General features: G+C 44.1%; 2 protein-coding genes across 2 annotated transcripts; both read left to right on the top strand.

Moving 5' to 3' along the window:
• Positions 1-1386: 1386 nt before the first annotated feature.
• cry4 (cryptochrome circadian regulator 4) lies at positions 1387-9904 on the top strand (the record flags this gene model as incomplete). Its single annotated transcript, XM_083667695.1, is given in 13 exon segments — positions 1387-1423; positions 1644-1750; positions 2001-2102; positions 2104-2240; positions 2524-2640; positions 4332-4482; positions 4780-4871; positions 4873-4897; positions 5942-6112; positions 6366-6599; positions 6786-6937; positions 7166-7263; positions 7781-9904. Coding segments are annotated over 13 exon segments (1638 nt in total). The 3' UTR covers positions 7996-9904.
• A 621-nt stretch (positions 9905-10525) lies between these two features.
• On the top strand, positions 10526-14370 carry LOC310803740 (transmembrane protein 263). The gene is made up of 3 exons (XM_083668604.1): positions 10526-10866; positions 11807-11894; positions 12849-14370. Exons 1-3 carry the CDS (start codon positions 10858-10860, stop codon positions 13148-13150), a joined length of 399 nt encoding a protein of 132 aa, XP_083524730.1. The 5' UTR covers positions 10526-10857; the 3' UTR covers positions 13151-14370.
• The last annotated feature ends 163 nt before the right edge of the window (positions 14371-14533 follow it).

Raw genomic sequence — 14533 nt, 5'->3', positions numbered from 1 at the left:
TACGAGTTAAATCGCATGGCATTAACTTCTGCTCATTTTGTTTTAAGATAAGTGTACAGTAAACTGGAAAGAATAACCTTGTCTCGGGCATTTCCCGATTTCAGTCAGCATTCCGAATGATGGCCACCGGGGAAAATCACTTGCATTCACGTGACCCCGCATTCACACAAGCTTCGCTGTCACTAACAATGTTTTCTCAAACTCATCTAATTTATCATGCTTTCAAAAATACAATTTAATGAAGGTCATCATGTATGATTGTTGTTTGCCTAGATGGCGCAAACTGACCATTTGTACATTTTACCTACTTTTGCTGTCACTTTCAGACTGAAGTTGCTCTATATGGGATACGTACATTGTGGTATAGGGGCCATATACCTTCGCTTGTGTACATGGGGAGCTTGGTTTCATGAATGAAATTGTGGGACTAAAATCGGAAATTACTTTCTGAATAGAGTGCAATGAATTCATACTACATGGAAAGGCAAATCTAGTATGCCTTCCTGGCATTTTACACTAAATGTCGGTATGCTGCAAAAACTTTCTAATCTTGAAAAACAGTAAGAGTATTCAGATACAGCCTTTGACTCCAATGAAAACGTGATCTCATGCATAATTGACGTGCAGTGTAGCCAATGTTACCCAACAGCTGGAGAGACAATTCGTAGTAGTTATCCAATGGGACTGGTGCACAGGGCGCCGGGGCAACTTGAGATTTGAGTCTACATTGACGGCTCGGAGTCGATAAATGATTCAAAAAAACATAAAGGTCTCGGGCACAACGGAATCTCTATGAAGCACGTTTGACACGGGAAAAGGACACATTGTTCCCCCGACAAGTGATTTGAAATGGCAACATTGTATTCACCAAATCTGGTTTTGGGCTTTGAGTGAATGACCATGTTCTAATGTCGATAAGAACGCTGATCTCGAATTGAAACGTATCCGAATCTCTAGGTAAGATTGTTATATAATAACCCGTATTACAAAATGTATGTAGTGAAACAAAAAAGAAGAATATCACTGGTTATTTTGTCTTATATCTCATCTACTGCACCTTTCCATGTCTTTGCGGGAAATGAGGTTCAATAACCTCGAAACTTGAGGTTGCTCAGGCGCGCCACCACTGTCTCACACCGTTCTGTGCAATGCCGTTAATACCGCTTGAGCGACAGTAAACGATATGAGAAATATACCATTGAGTAACGCAGATATTTGTTGCAGTGATGAGGTTACTGATGATGTCGTCGGCAGAAAAGATACATACACACTTGTGATACATACACACACCTGTACACTACAAGTGATGTAGTGTAGCAGGTGTATGCGATATGTATGAAGATAAGTCGAGGGCCTGCCTATATGTGTCAACTTTTCCTGGGTCATATGGATGGAGACATGATCAAGAAACTCAGGTTTCTGTGTCTTATATCAACAGTCTAGATAAAACACTTTCTCTGACTGTACACACTGACTGTACAAATTCTGTTGGTCTCTTGTTTTGGCCAAAGTCCTTTTAAATGCTTACTTCATAATGCAAATATAATGCATTGTATTGAAAGAAGTTGTATTTACCATTGATCTTATCACTTTTTTACAATTCTCTCCCCCAGATGCTAATCAAGAGCTGGCACGACATTGAGCCTCCACACACTTTGTGTGTGTGTGTGTGTGTGTGTGTGTGCGCGCATACACTGTATGTAAGAAGACCTTTCGTACGGGGGCCCTGCGCTGGAGATTCATCCTACAGGTGTGTGGATGTAGCATCCTAACAATGGCTTTACATTGGTTCACTATTTTTACACTTCCATTAAGAATCCCTTTAATATATGGTCGTATGGGTAACAAAGAATGCAAGTAGGAATCTGTTCATAGTACACTCTCAGGAAAGTAAAGTCTATTCTCAGGGAAGAATAGAATTTGAAACCTATACGCTGGCCCAAAATATTCTTCCCAAAGGCAGGTTTGCTACAATATATATGTTTTGCTTTGTTCTGCAGAGTCTTGAAGACCTCCACTGCAGTCTCCAGGCCCTAGGTTCCAGGCTCTATGTGCTCCAGGGACCCTACCAGGGGACCCTCCGGTGTCTGGTAGCCCAGTGGGGGGATCACCCAGCTCAGCCTGGACAAGGAGATAGAGCCCCACTATGCCCAGCTGGACCTGGAGCTCCAGGCCATGGCCAAGGAACTGGGACTCACCATCTTCTCCACCGTGGCACACACACTCTATGATGTCAAGAAGTCTGTGTCTGTGTCTGTGTCTGTGTCTGTGTCTGTGTCTGTGTCTGTTCACAATCTCATATGTGTGATAGTTCACAACCACAGCAAGCTTCTCAATTGGAGTGCTAAATGTGGGAATATTATCATTCGTAGCCTACAGGAAAGCTATCTGTGGCTGCATTGTTTGTGTGTGTTTGAAGACAAAGTATCTGTAGGCCCTATTATGGGTTTACAGTGTGTCAACTGATGGTTACATGGTCACATTGCTGACCTTTATTTCTCTCTCTCTCTGCCTCTCTCCTAGGATAGTGAAGGCTAATGATGGGGAACCTCCACTGACATATAAGAAGTTCCTAAAGGTTCTGTCCAACCTGGGGGAGCCAGATAAACCTGCCAGAGAGATCACAGCTCAGGACTTCCAGTAAACACACACACACACACACACACACACACACACACACACACACTTGCATACAACACCCAGGCTCTGCTGTAACCAAGAGTAACTCAGAACCTTTACCTAAATCATGTATTTATCTGCGATGGCCATGTTGGCATTATGCACATGGGTTTCAAGTTATGGTTTGGTCCATTGGGAGGAATGTGGTCATAAACGATCATATTTATGGAGTGGAACCAAGTCAAGCCATGTGTATTGGCTCTGCCCGAGCACAGGTATTTTATTCTTAGCAGTGTAGACTGATACAAAGTGTCACATTTCAGGCAGTCACAGTTAGTCTGTCTGGATAAGAGTGTTAGCTGAATGATTAGATGCATAGATATAGGCTCTGTTACAGACTGCAGTGAATACATTCTATAGAATAGAGACATTATATAGGGTCTACAGGGGAAGAGAAACTGTATACAAAGACTACATTTAGGCCTATTGTACTTTCTTAACCGTGGGCTATTTATCTATTCATTTTATATTTTATGTAAGGATATCAGTTTATGATTAAACTTATGATCAGATTATGAGCCTTGTCTACTTCGACAAAATGTCTTGTTAAAATTTGAGTAGCCTAATTTAGCCTCACAGGGTTTTTAGCACACCTCCCCCCAGTGCTAATTATTTGTTAAATATGGCAATATTATAGTGTTGATTTGGCACGGTGTGTGTGTGTTACAACCATTACAGGAACATATGCCTCTGAGCTGCTGAGCTGCTTGTGTTGGGTAAACACATCCGCATGTGACTCACAGGCACAGGATGAAGAGGGAGCGTGTGACTGTGTATACATAAGGATGTGGGAGTGTGTGTCGATATGTTAGGAAGAAAGAGTTTATTGTACTGATGATCCAAGAATGCCCCTTTGTATGTAGATCATGTTATTCTTAGTTCCGTGTGTGTGTGTGTGTGTGTGCGGGCGCCTGCCTGCCTGCCTGCCTGCCCACGTGCGTGTTTCTAGGCTATATCTGTTGGTGTTTATCCACACAATCACAGGTGTTTGATAGACAGTTTCTCCATAGCCCCAATCAAAAGTCAGTCTCTGTGTTCTCACCAATGGTCAAGCCTTGTCTCTTTGCTGTGCTCCCCGCTGTGCTGCTGTTCCATCTGAAACGGAAATCAGCCACTCAAAAGAGCACTTGAAGCCTACTGGCAAGTGGCAATCCACTGCTGCTGCGAGTGGATGAATGAAAGACGGAACATCTTTTCAACATTGAGATTAAGGTGAAGGGGGTTGTTGAGAGGGATTGGGGAATACAATGGGATTTTCTGAATGGGTAGGACAAAAATACATACTGTACTTTCCAGGCCAGGGTTGAAGGATGAACTCTACAAGGCTCTTCTAAAATTGAATGTTTTTAGAATGAGGAAAAGGAGGCCGGATGTCCATTCACAAATCCTATTCCTTATGTGATGGGCGGGGTTCGAATCCAGGTCTCCCATGTTGAAGACCCAAGCATTTAACATGAGGCCAAGAGAACATCATGTAGGTCCGAGGGTGACGCATGTCTCAGGCAGGGCTACCTTATCATGAGGGCATGATTCTAAATCACCCCCGCTACACTTAGTATGGCTTACGTTTACGAGGTAGGACACTTAAGGCAACTGACAAATGGGGTATATCACAATGTTGTTTTGATGTTATATTTATGTTTCCCTCGTAGGAAGTGCCCAACCCCACCAGAGGAGGGCAGTATGGAGGCATATGTAGTGCCAACTCTGGAGGAGCTGGGCATTGAGCTGCAGAGCGAAGTGTTGTGGCCAGGCGGAGAGAGCCACGCTCTGAAGAGGCTTCAGAAACACATCGAGAGTCAGGTGAGCTTTTCCACTGTGGCCATGTTTGCACTGAAACAATAAAATACTTTGAGACAGGTACTTCTCAGAGACCCACTTCTTAAATTTAGAAGTCCTGAGTGTGTACTTTATTGTTATATTATGCTAAATTCCAAATGAATCCCTCACTCCCATCCCATGGCATCTCTTGTAGAACTGAGAGAATTTCCAATTGTCTTTCCGTCTCTGCTTATGAGCCAAGACTTTCTGGGAATAGGGCATCCCTGGTATGTTGTTCCATTCTGCATCCCAAGTTTCCCATGCTGTTTCTCCTTACAGGGATGGGTGGCTAACTTCTCCAAGCCATGGAAGGTCCCTAACTCTCTGCTGCCCAGCACCACAGGCCTCAGTCCCTACTTCACTCTGGGATGTCAGGCTCACCAAGATCTATGCACAGGTGAGAAGTGGCTCTAACACAGACCAGGTCACATATCTATGAACACGTGGCACGACAGGCCGTAAAAAGTCTATGCACAAGTTGCGTTCTTCAAAATCTATGCCCTGTAGATTTCTTAAAGGGTCCATGTAGTCAAACCCCAGATTTTCCGGTGTATTATATGGTATTTGCACCCTATGAGGTTGAAGTAACATTATGAAATTGCGCAACGTATGTATGTAAGCGCCTCGATTTATAGCATGTTTTCCTTGGGTGAGGTATTGGCTCCTCGCACTGACCCGGGGATCTAATTCTAATACACCAATGACCACTAAGTACAACTCAATCAATTAAACCAATAATATCATTTGTTTACGTTTTACATCCTTCCTGTTTTAGCTAGCACTAGCAGTGTGCACAGTGACAGCTCCAGACTGGTACAGATAACAGCCGAGACTAGATGAAACTGTCCATTTAAAGTGTGGTCAAAGGCAGCAAGACTGTTCAGAATACAATGGTAAGAAAATGATGTAGTTGAAGTTATCGTGTTGTTTGAGCTAGCACAGTGTTGTATGATGCAAGCTAGGAAAAAACGTTTGTAGAATTGCTAAACATTTTCAAAGCTAACTTCCAAAGTCACTCAACCAAAAATTTAATCCAACTGCAAAATGCTGCATAGTAGACTGTGAACAAATTGGTGACGTTACAGCCAGCTGAATAACACTGAAACTAGAAACTACTCTCAACACAAACTGACAATAAAAAAACATCAACACCCCCACACTGGCAGAGCAATGACAGGTGGAGGCAAGGGGAAAATAATGATTACAATTCTGTGACTTTTTAGATACCCAGAGATGTTTGGAAATTAAAATTTGAACAATGACATGGAGACTTCAACCAAAGCTTGTTTAAGATGCCATGTTGTTCTTGGTGTGATCCTCTCTTATTCCATTTCCCCAGGTGTAATAATGTATAATTTATCAGGCTTAACTCGTTCTGTTCTCTCTCTTTCCCTCCCTCCCTCCTTCCCTCTCCCTCTCTATCTCCCTCTCCGTTCCCCAGTCAAAGAACCACTCCCTGCCTCCTGTGTCTCTACAAGGCCAGGTGCTTTGGAGGGAGTTCTTCTACACCGTCGCCTCGGCAACATCCAACTTCACCAAGATGCAGGGCAACCCCATCTGCCTGCAGATTGACTGGTACAACAAGGATGAGGAGCTCCACAAATGGAGGACGGTAAGACCGACCATTCGGAGCATTAAACTCCCCAAAGACACAGACTTCATTGGAAGTTTAAAAAAAACATTCATATTTCACAAATGTTCAATGGAAGTAATAGACAATCACGCCATCGCCTACAAGTCAACTGGTTGTCCTGAGCCAGAAGCAAACTGTCTGGTCTAGTTGTAACATGATGAGATACCGGTCGGCTGGCGACATGTGTTCCTCACTGACGCCCCAGGCCTCTCTCTCTCCTCCCTCTCCCCAGGGGCAGACGGGCTTCCCCTGGATCGACGCCATCATGACCCAGCTGAGACAGGAGGGCTGGATCCACCACCTGGCCAGACATGATGTCACCTGCTTCCTGACCATAGGAGACCTGTGGATCAGCTGGGAGGAGGGCATGAAGCTAAGGGGAGAGGGGGGAGGATGCAGCCGAGTAGAAGAGGGAGAGAGAAAGAAAGAGGAGACCCGTTTGATCAACTGGGAGCAGGGCATAAAGGTAGGTAGGGTGGGGGGGGGAGAAGAGACCTATGGATCAGCTAGAGTGTGAAATTAGGGAGTGGAGAGAGAGAAGGTAAAGAGAGAGGGAGGATATAGGAGATTTGTGTGGGGGAGGTAGGGGTGAAGCTAGTGACAAAGAGAGGTCATTATTAAGTAATTTGAGCTGTGTGCGTGTGTGCGTCAGGTGTTTGAGGAGTACCTGTTGGATGCAGACTACAGCATCAACGCCGGCAACTGGATGTGGCTGTCGGCCAGCGCGTTCTTCCACCAGTACACACGCATCTTCTGCCCCATCCGCTTCGGACGCCGCTCCAACCCCGACGGAGAATACGTCCAGTAGGGTCTGACTCTAACCTAACCGTAAACTATAAACCAAACCCTAACTCGACATCACACACAGACCCTAACTCAACCACTCAATGACTCGTTTTAAATGACTTTGAGATGGTTCAGGCATTACTTTTTTTTTTGTTGGTATATTTGTTTTGGGTGAGTGACAGTCTATCCCTTTTTAATGAATGATTCTATATGTATAACACGTATCTTCTCCCTTGCGATACGTAGGAAGTATTTGCCAGTATTGAAGAACTTCTCCTCTAAGTACATCTATGAGCCCTGGACCGCCCCAGAGGAGGTGCAGCTGGAAGCAGGGTGCATCATTGGTACGGCTGAGTACTTTCATTTCATTTCTTCATTTCACTTATTACTACAGAAAAGACAGTGTAACTCCCATCAGCAATTGTACCAATGTTGGGAGATAAACAAAAGTAATGCAATGCAGCTAATATCAATGCTGCTTATATACTGGTTGAACTGTGGCCGTGTGTTTACATGTAGGTAAGGACTACCCCCTGCCCATGGTGAACCACGTGGAGGCACACACACACAAATGAACACACACACACACACACCCACACCCCTGTGTATACATCAGTGAACACAGCATATACTTCTACACAAACTCACACGGTAAGTACACACACACACACCCCCCCTGTGTATACAGACTGCTCTCAACAGAGAGCACAGCATATACTTGTACCCAAACTCACACGGTAAATACACATACTGTACACACACACACACAAAGAAATAGTGACCCATAGTTAAGCTCACAATAGGTACTACACACACTGATAGAAGAGCTAACAAGAGATGCTCTCCCTCTGTCTCCCTCAGACATAGCGGACGACCCCATGGAGATGTGCCTGAAGCGTAACGTCACCCTAACAGGCGAGGGGGCGGAGCCCAATGCCAAGTGTTTCACCGACCACGAACACAAGACCCGACAATGCAACTGGACGCCCGAAACCGCCTGCTTGGCCGAGATCAGCGAGGAGGTCATGGAGGACCGACTACGTCACATCGACCGGCAACCCTGGCCATGCCCCTAGCAGCACAGACTCCGCTCAGTAGAATTTGCATAGAAACATCTCATCTCTTCGCTTGATCTCATCCCCACTTTTAAGATCTGACCTGAGATCAATGGCCAGCTTTATCTGTTCAGTGGAACCAGGTTGGGGCACAGTGGCTGGGAACTGACGTGTGGTCAGGGGACAGAGGGAGAGCCCTAGGAGAGACTCCCAAGCAAGCTGCTGTCTCCAACCCTTTATAGTAGGCTTAGGTACAAAGACTTGAGCATGTGTGCACAAACTGTTGAAAAAGCATTGACTTTCTATGTGCACCTGTTTGATAGCGCTGTTTTCCTGGTTGTGGAATGCTGCTGGCTCTGAATGAAAAACTCTGCAAAGCTGACCACAGACGTCGACAACAGAAGCACTCAGTCGTCCTACTTCACCTCCTCTCGAAAGGCTGCTTGAAGGACCCAAGGGAACTGAATGTAGAACAACGTGCGAGAGAGAAGTAGGCCGCAGGTGACAGCCTATTCTCACGTCTATCACACAAGGAGAGAGACAATACTGTCAACTGTCTTTTACAGTCTATGGCAAGGATCCCTCTATTCAGCAGGGGTTGTGGCAGCCCATCACAAAGGACCCAAACTGGGACACTTCTAGACTGTTTGGTATGATGACCAAAACTTGCATAGGGCCTGTAGAGACGGCTACACGACACACGAGAATCCGTCCATCCACGCCTCTCATTTTGGGGAAACAAGGATTTTCCCATAGATTTATTTCCCCATTGACTCCCATTCTAAAATGGTAACTTTTCCTGGTGATTTTGAGTCAAATAAAAAAGTAAACAATGCCAAAAAGCAGCTGTGTGTCACCGTGAGGATGGGAACGGGAATAGTTGGGACCCTGCGTCTAAGAAGCCGTCTGGTCTTATCACCAAATGACATGCTTCCTGATGCTGAACCCTTCATGATGCTACTGGTAAAACGCTAAGAAATGCTGTAGTGTATGTTTACATTTTTTTATCTTCTACCAAAGATTTGTTTTTTCAAAATCTATACTGCTATGTTGCGTTTCCTGGTCTTGTGAGACTGTGGAGATTTTAGTTTGTACTTCATGGTTACAGGGACAGTGAAGAGCTACCAAAGCAGACCATAAGTGTGCATTAAGTTAACACTGGTTGGGGCGTTCCTCATTTTCTCCCTCTTATCAACATCCTGCCCCCCCCTCACCGCCCTCCTCTACTTAGTCTTGAAATGCAATGTCTAATGTTGGAACCAGCTGACAAAGATTTGTCATCTATTGTAATAAAAGATACCATAAGAACACATACATATGTAGATGAATGCTACATCATGACAAAATGTTGAATGTTTGATGTTTGTATAGAAATGGCACAAAACACTGATATATCGTCACACTGTTGAATTTGATACAAATGTATCAGACATATGTGCCACTCAGCAGATGTTCTACAAACAAAGATGGTGTCTCCACTCAAGTGAGAGCCCAGTCAAAAGCAGCCACCCAACTGGAATCAGCCATGATGACCCCCTCTTTGAGAAACTTCTCTTACATCACCTGGTCATGACTAATTTACAGCACTTGACTGATATAGGCTGTGTAATCACCTGGGTTGGAGTCCAGACCACCCACTGAGGTGTTTGGTTGAGACAACACACACACACACACACACACACACACACACACATTGTTGTAAGACAATTCCACTTTTAACACATGAGCCTGGCCTGAAAACAATCCTGCATCAGCCTCTAAGGTGTTGTTTTCAGTGTAGGTTGAAATATTCCTTTATCTTGTCACAGAGGTCTGTCTTGTCACCTGTGATAAGGGCCCTTATCAAGTGCTGATACTGTTGATATTGGTGACTGGTGTTATAGTGTAACAGATTTTTGTATCTTAACATGGATAAAATGCAGAATAATAAATCTCGTAACTGTTTTATGTTTTTCTTTGGCAAATTCCTGAATCACTAGTGCAAGGGTTTCCCAATCCAGTCCTAGAGATCTATAGGGTGTGCAGGCTTGTATTCCTGCCCAACACTAACACCTGATTCAACTTATAGTATGGCCCAGGCCAGTCTGAAGGTCTGAATCAGGTGTTTGTGTGGTTCAGAACTCGAGCAAAAGCCTGTACAATGTGTACTTAAGGTCTGCAGGACCAGTTGAAGACCCTTGCACTATAGCTACAGTGGCACACTCAAAATGCTATGCTACCTTCAGTAGTGTTCAAAAGGTTTTGTCTGTACTATTTAGCCCAAGGCTACTGAAACTCGTGACCCCAGCACCTGAGTGTATGGACTAAGCACAAAAGATGAATCATGTTTTTGTTGCCATATTAATGTAGCATATTCATGTAATCCAATACGTTTATGGACAGTATGGTCTATTCTGTCAACCATGGTTTAATGGTCATGTACATTGCAATGCAATCGCTTTCCTATTATCTCCAAGCTTTCGTATGCATTCTGAAATGTGTTGTGTGTCTGTTCATAACAGACAAATAGCATGACTGAAAAAAAGATAGAGCTGATTTAGGTGACGCAAGATCCGGAGAAGAGGGGAGAGAGAGAGCGCTGTAGTGGAGGCGCCACGTCGGCAGAACCAACAAGATAAACCCTATACTTTTTTTTTTTAAGAAAAAGTTTGAAGCCTCGCAGACACGATTTTGTGTGCGTTGAAATACATGGCTAGACGTTAGTAGCAAGTAATCGCTTTAATTACCGCAGCTTGGACAAAAGTAACAACTCGGGCGTAAAAAATTGCGAAACGATTGTCAGGACAAGCGAGCGCACCAATCATTTTTCCCAGGTGTGTGGTTTGGAGACGGAGCCTAACATTAGTCTCCCCTGCAAGCGGCCATAAGAAAGTACTCGAAACAATGGTGAAGGTAAGAATCTGCTTCATGCATTATCCTTGTTGTTTTGATCATCGACCCACCCGCGCCCTGAAAGTATTCCATACCGCGTATTAATAAGAAAACAATCGCGCCCGAACAAAATGTCAAAAGCAATTTCACCACTTGCTCTGTCCGCGAGCGTCGCTTTACAAAACATGATTGTGTTGCAGCCGGGCTTAACTATGGATTTAATTTTTTTTTAAAGCGACATGTATTGTTTGTCGTTGACTTGTAGCCTAGCGTCTTAGTCTAGGCTATGTGTTTTTCTTGAGTGATTGTCTGTGCTAGACGGGGTAGTCACTGGTTGATCTTTGGAAAAATGTATTTGAAAACGTCTAATCATTGTTCTTATGTAGAATAATAAGGGCCGTTATTTTACATAATCTATCTGCATCGTCGTTTTTGGTTTTGCAAAATGACAAACCGCAGTTTTTAACATTAAGCCTACAGGCTGCGTCACATTAAAGTTTTTGCCCATGATTGATCCAAAAACTATCGATTTTAATAAGACTGTACTTAGTAAGCTTGTCACAACTTCTAAGCAGCTTTATGCGTTTTTTTATTTTTTATTTTATATTTTTTTAAAAACATCTCATGCCCCAAACACTCATCATGAAATTCCTTGAGGACCCTCAACGTGGCGTAAGTCTAGTGGTTTGGAATTGGAACATGAGGCAGAGAAGCAGCATACCAAAACTACCTACAATTGACTGATTATGCGTTTGGATTGTGCATGCTGCTTAAAATGATTAGTTATTAGTTGTCACCAATCACCGTTATTACGATATCATCATGACCATTATACTCAACGTCATATATGGACAATTCATGAACGTTGCCTGCACAATAGGTTATCTACTCTGTACACCCATGATCTGGTACCAAGATCTATAACATTAACATTCTATTACTTCTGTTATATGTGCTATAGAACGCCAACGTCGTAATTTCTGAAACCCAGCCGGGAACCAGTCTCGTGGGAGAAGAACCAGAACCCACGGAGAGCGAGCCCACAGCAGGTAACTAAGCACAGTGCGCTTTACTTTGTAAGTGCACAGTGCGCTTTATCTCTCTGCACCCTCCCCCCTATGGTTGTACTTTATTTTAAGAGCAAGTTTGTCGAGGGACCCTTGAATCATCAGGGATATGGTGCAATTCAGGCGAAAGGGTTGCCTGTTTCTATTTCACACAAGTATCAAGGGAATGTGTATGTTTGTTCAAGGGTTGCTCAGTGTCTTATTTCTGTGTTAATGTACTTCACTTCAGGATAATAAGTATAGTTGTCTACAAAGCAACCTCTTGATTTTGTTGCAGCCCAGCATTAACACACACAACCCAGCCCTTGGTTAGTTGAATTGGACTGTAATAAAAGTCTTCAGGTCCTGCAGGACAAGGATTGAAGAACACTGGGCTAAAAACAGGTCACTCCTTGGTATCTGGCAGAATCTCAAAAGCCTTTCCTCGATTCCCCACCTTATTCTCTAAAACGCATTGTAGGAGAAGGTCTGCGGGGAGGAACCTCGGATCTTCTCCTCCACTTCTCCAATGTGTTTTGGGAAGGAGGTGGGAGAGAGGGGATGAATCGAGGTGCTCCTGGAGATTCAAGCTGTATCTCACCTGTGGTCCGTCAAAAAGTGGACTCTCTCTGAGAGGGGTGTCATTCTAAAACCATCTTTTCCAGACTTGTATAGGAGTAGACCAGGGGAGGCTGGAAGTGGCAGAAATCTACCTCCACCAGCTCATTGTAATGCATGGAATGGAACAAGGAATAGGATCAAACATGAATGAGCCTGTCCTCCGATTTCTACCTCAATCAGCCTCCACTGGTGTAGAGCTGCATGCACAGTACTACTAATGACCATAGAGCGTCAGTGATGCCTCCCTATCATCAGACACATACACAGTAGTTTGGTTTACCTGTGGTCCTTCCTAAAGTTCTCTCTCTCTCTCTCTCTCTGGTCTCTCTGATACAGTCGCTGTGGTGAAGGATGAGGGCAAGGAGCACCCCGTGGCCCAGCCGGGCGTCATCTGGCGGGTGACGGGCGGCCTCTTCAGCGCCACCAAGAGCGTGGTGGGCGCCACGGCGGGTGGAGTCGTCTGGCTGGGCGGGAAGAGCCTAGAGATCACCAAATCAGCCGTAACCACCGTCCCCTCGTATGGCGTGGGCCTGGTCAAAGGGAGCGTGTCGGCCGTGGCTGGGGGCGTGTCCTCGGTGGGCTCCACGGTAGCGAGCAAAGTTCCGTTCACGGCCAAGAGGAAGGACAAGGCTGAGTAAGGATGAAGATGAGGAGGAAGATAACGACGATGATGATGAGGGACTCACGACACACGTGCATCACCCCCCCCCCCCTGAGCCATAGGAAGGAGTGACGAGAAGCTGATAGTGGAGTTTTCAAAACGGACTATTTCTTTTCCCCTTTTCTTCTGTTTGTACAGTGCCTTCACTAAGCTTGTTCAGAGTGCCTTCAGTAGCTTTCCCCTTATTTTCCGTGTTTGTTTTTCCCTCAAGTATGTGTGTGTTCTTTTTTAGGAGTGTGTGGTTCTCAGTGTTGAAGTGGGAGGTTACTGTTATTCAGACCAGAGGTTAGACAAGATTCAGACAAGCTTCTCTCTCTCTCTCTCTCTCTCTCTCTCTCTCTCTTTGTTTGACATCCTCTGGGTAGTTCTAGGATCAGATTACCCTCTCGAAATCCTAACCTCAATCATTAGAGGGTGACATGCAAAAACTGAACTTAGAACAGTGTCTTGATGGATTTATTCTACTGTTCACTCCCCCCGCTCCAATGGACCCCTAAACCTCTTCGAGGTTAGAGATCTTGGGTTGTGCTGTTCTCATAACTTACCCAATTATATTACTGGTTCAATGACTTTCTGGCTTATTTTGTATAAGCTTCTTTTGTGAACATTATCCAAATACTATACACAGAATATTGTCAATATGCTGAAATGGACATTAAACACAGGTTGAAGATATTGCTTTTTGTGACTGGAAAAAGTTAGATAATGAATTGTTCTGAATATTGTAGGTTGTGGGATTCTGTGACATACAAGAGCCCTGATAGGTTTATGCTGGGGCAAATCAAACGGCTGGTTATTCAAGAAGGACTGAACTGATGAGAGAAGAAATCATTACTCATGGATTTGTCAAATCATGTCAATAGGATATTTGCATGATGAAAAGTCAAGTAAGGATTTTTCTGTTTGTGCAGTTATGAACGGGAAACATCTATTTTACAGTTACACTAAAGAAGAGATCTATTTATTAATGGAGGGCTAGGCTCTCACCTCTTGTCTATTTCGGCCCCTTTTTAACATTTGTGAGTAAACATTTCCATGGAATTTCAGCTTTTCAATGCAACAGTTTAGGTTAGTTATTATTATTTTGTGTGTTTCTGCCATGGCAGTGTTGCCGCCAGAAGAAGCGCTGATGTGAATGTCTTGTATGGTTTGTTTGTACTTTCCAACAATATAATAAAGTTTTATGGGGAAGTTTGATGTCATTGTACCTGTCTTATTCATAGATTAAACTGTAGGCTGTTATAGGCCTACATTCCGTGCAGGGTTAGAGTTAAACGATGTGGAGGGTTAAAATGATCCACCTGTAGGCTTATCATTTTAGATCTCACTTAATTATAAGGAAGATTAAAGGGGGAGTATG

The sequence above is a fragment of the Argentina silus genome, assembly GCF_951799395.1.
Source record: "Argentina silus genome assembly, chromosome: 4".
Lineage (NCBI taxonomy): Eukaryota > Metazoa > Chordata > Actinopteri > Argentiniformes > Argentinidae > Argentina > Argentina silus.
This window is presented reverse-complemented; position numbering and strand designations above follow the sequence as displayed.

Coding starts and splice junctions, on each gene's coding strand:
- LOC310803740 (XM_083668604.1), top strand. Junction 11,895..12,848: donor GGAGAGCGAGCCCACAGCAG/GTAACTAAGCAC, acceptor TCTCTGATACAG/TCGCTGTGGTGAAGGATGAG.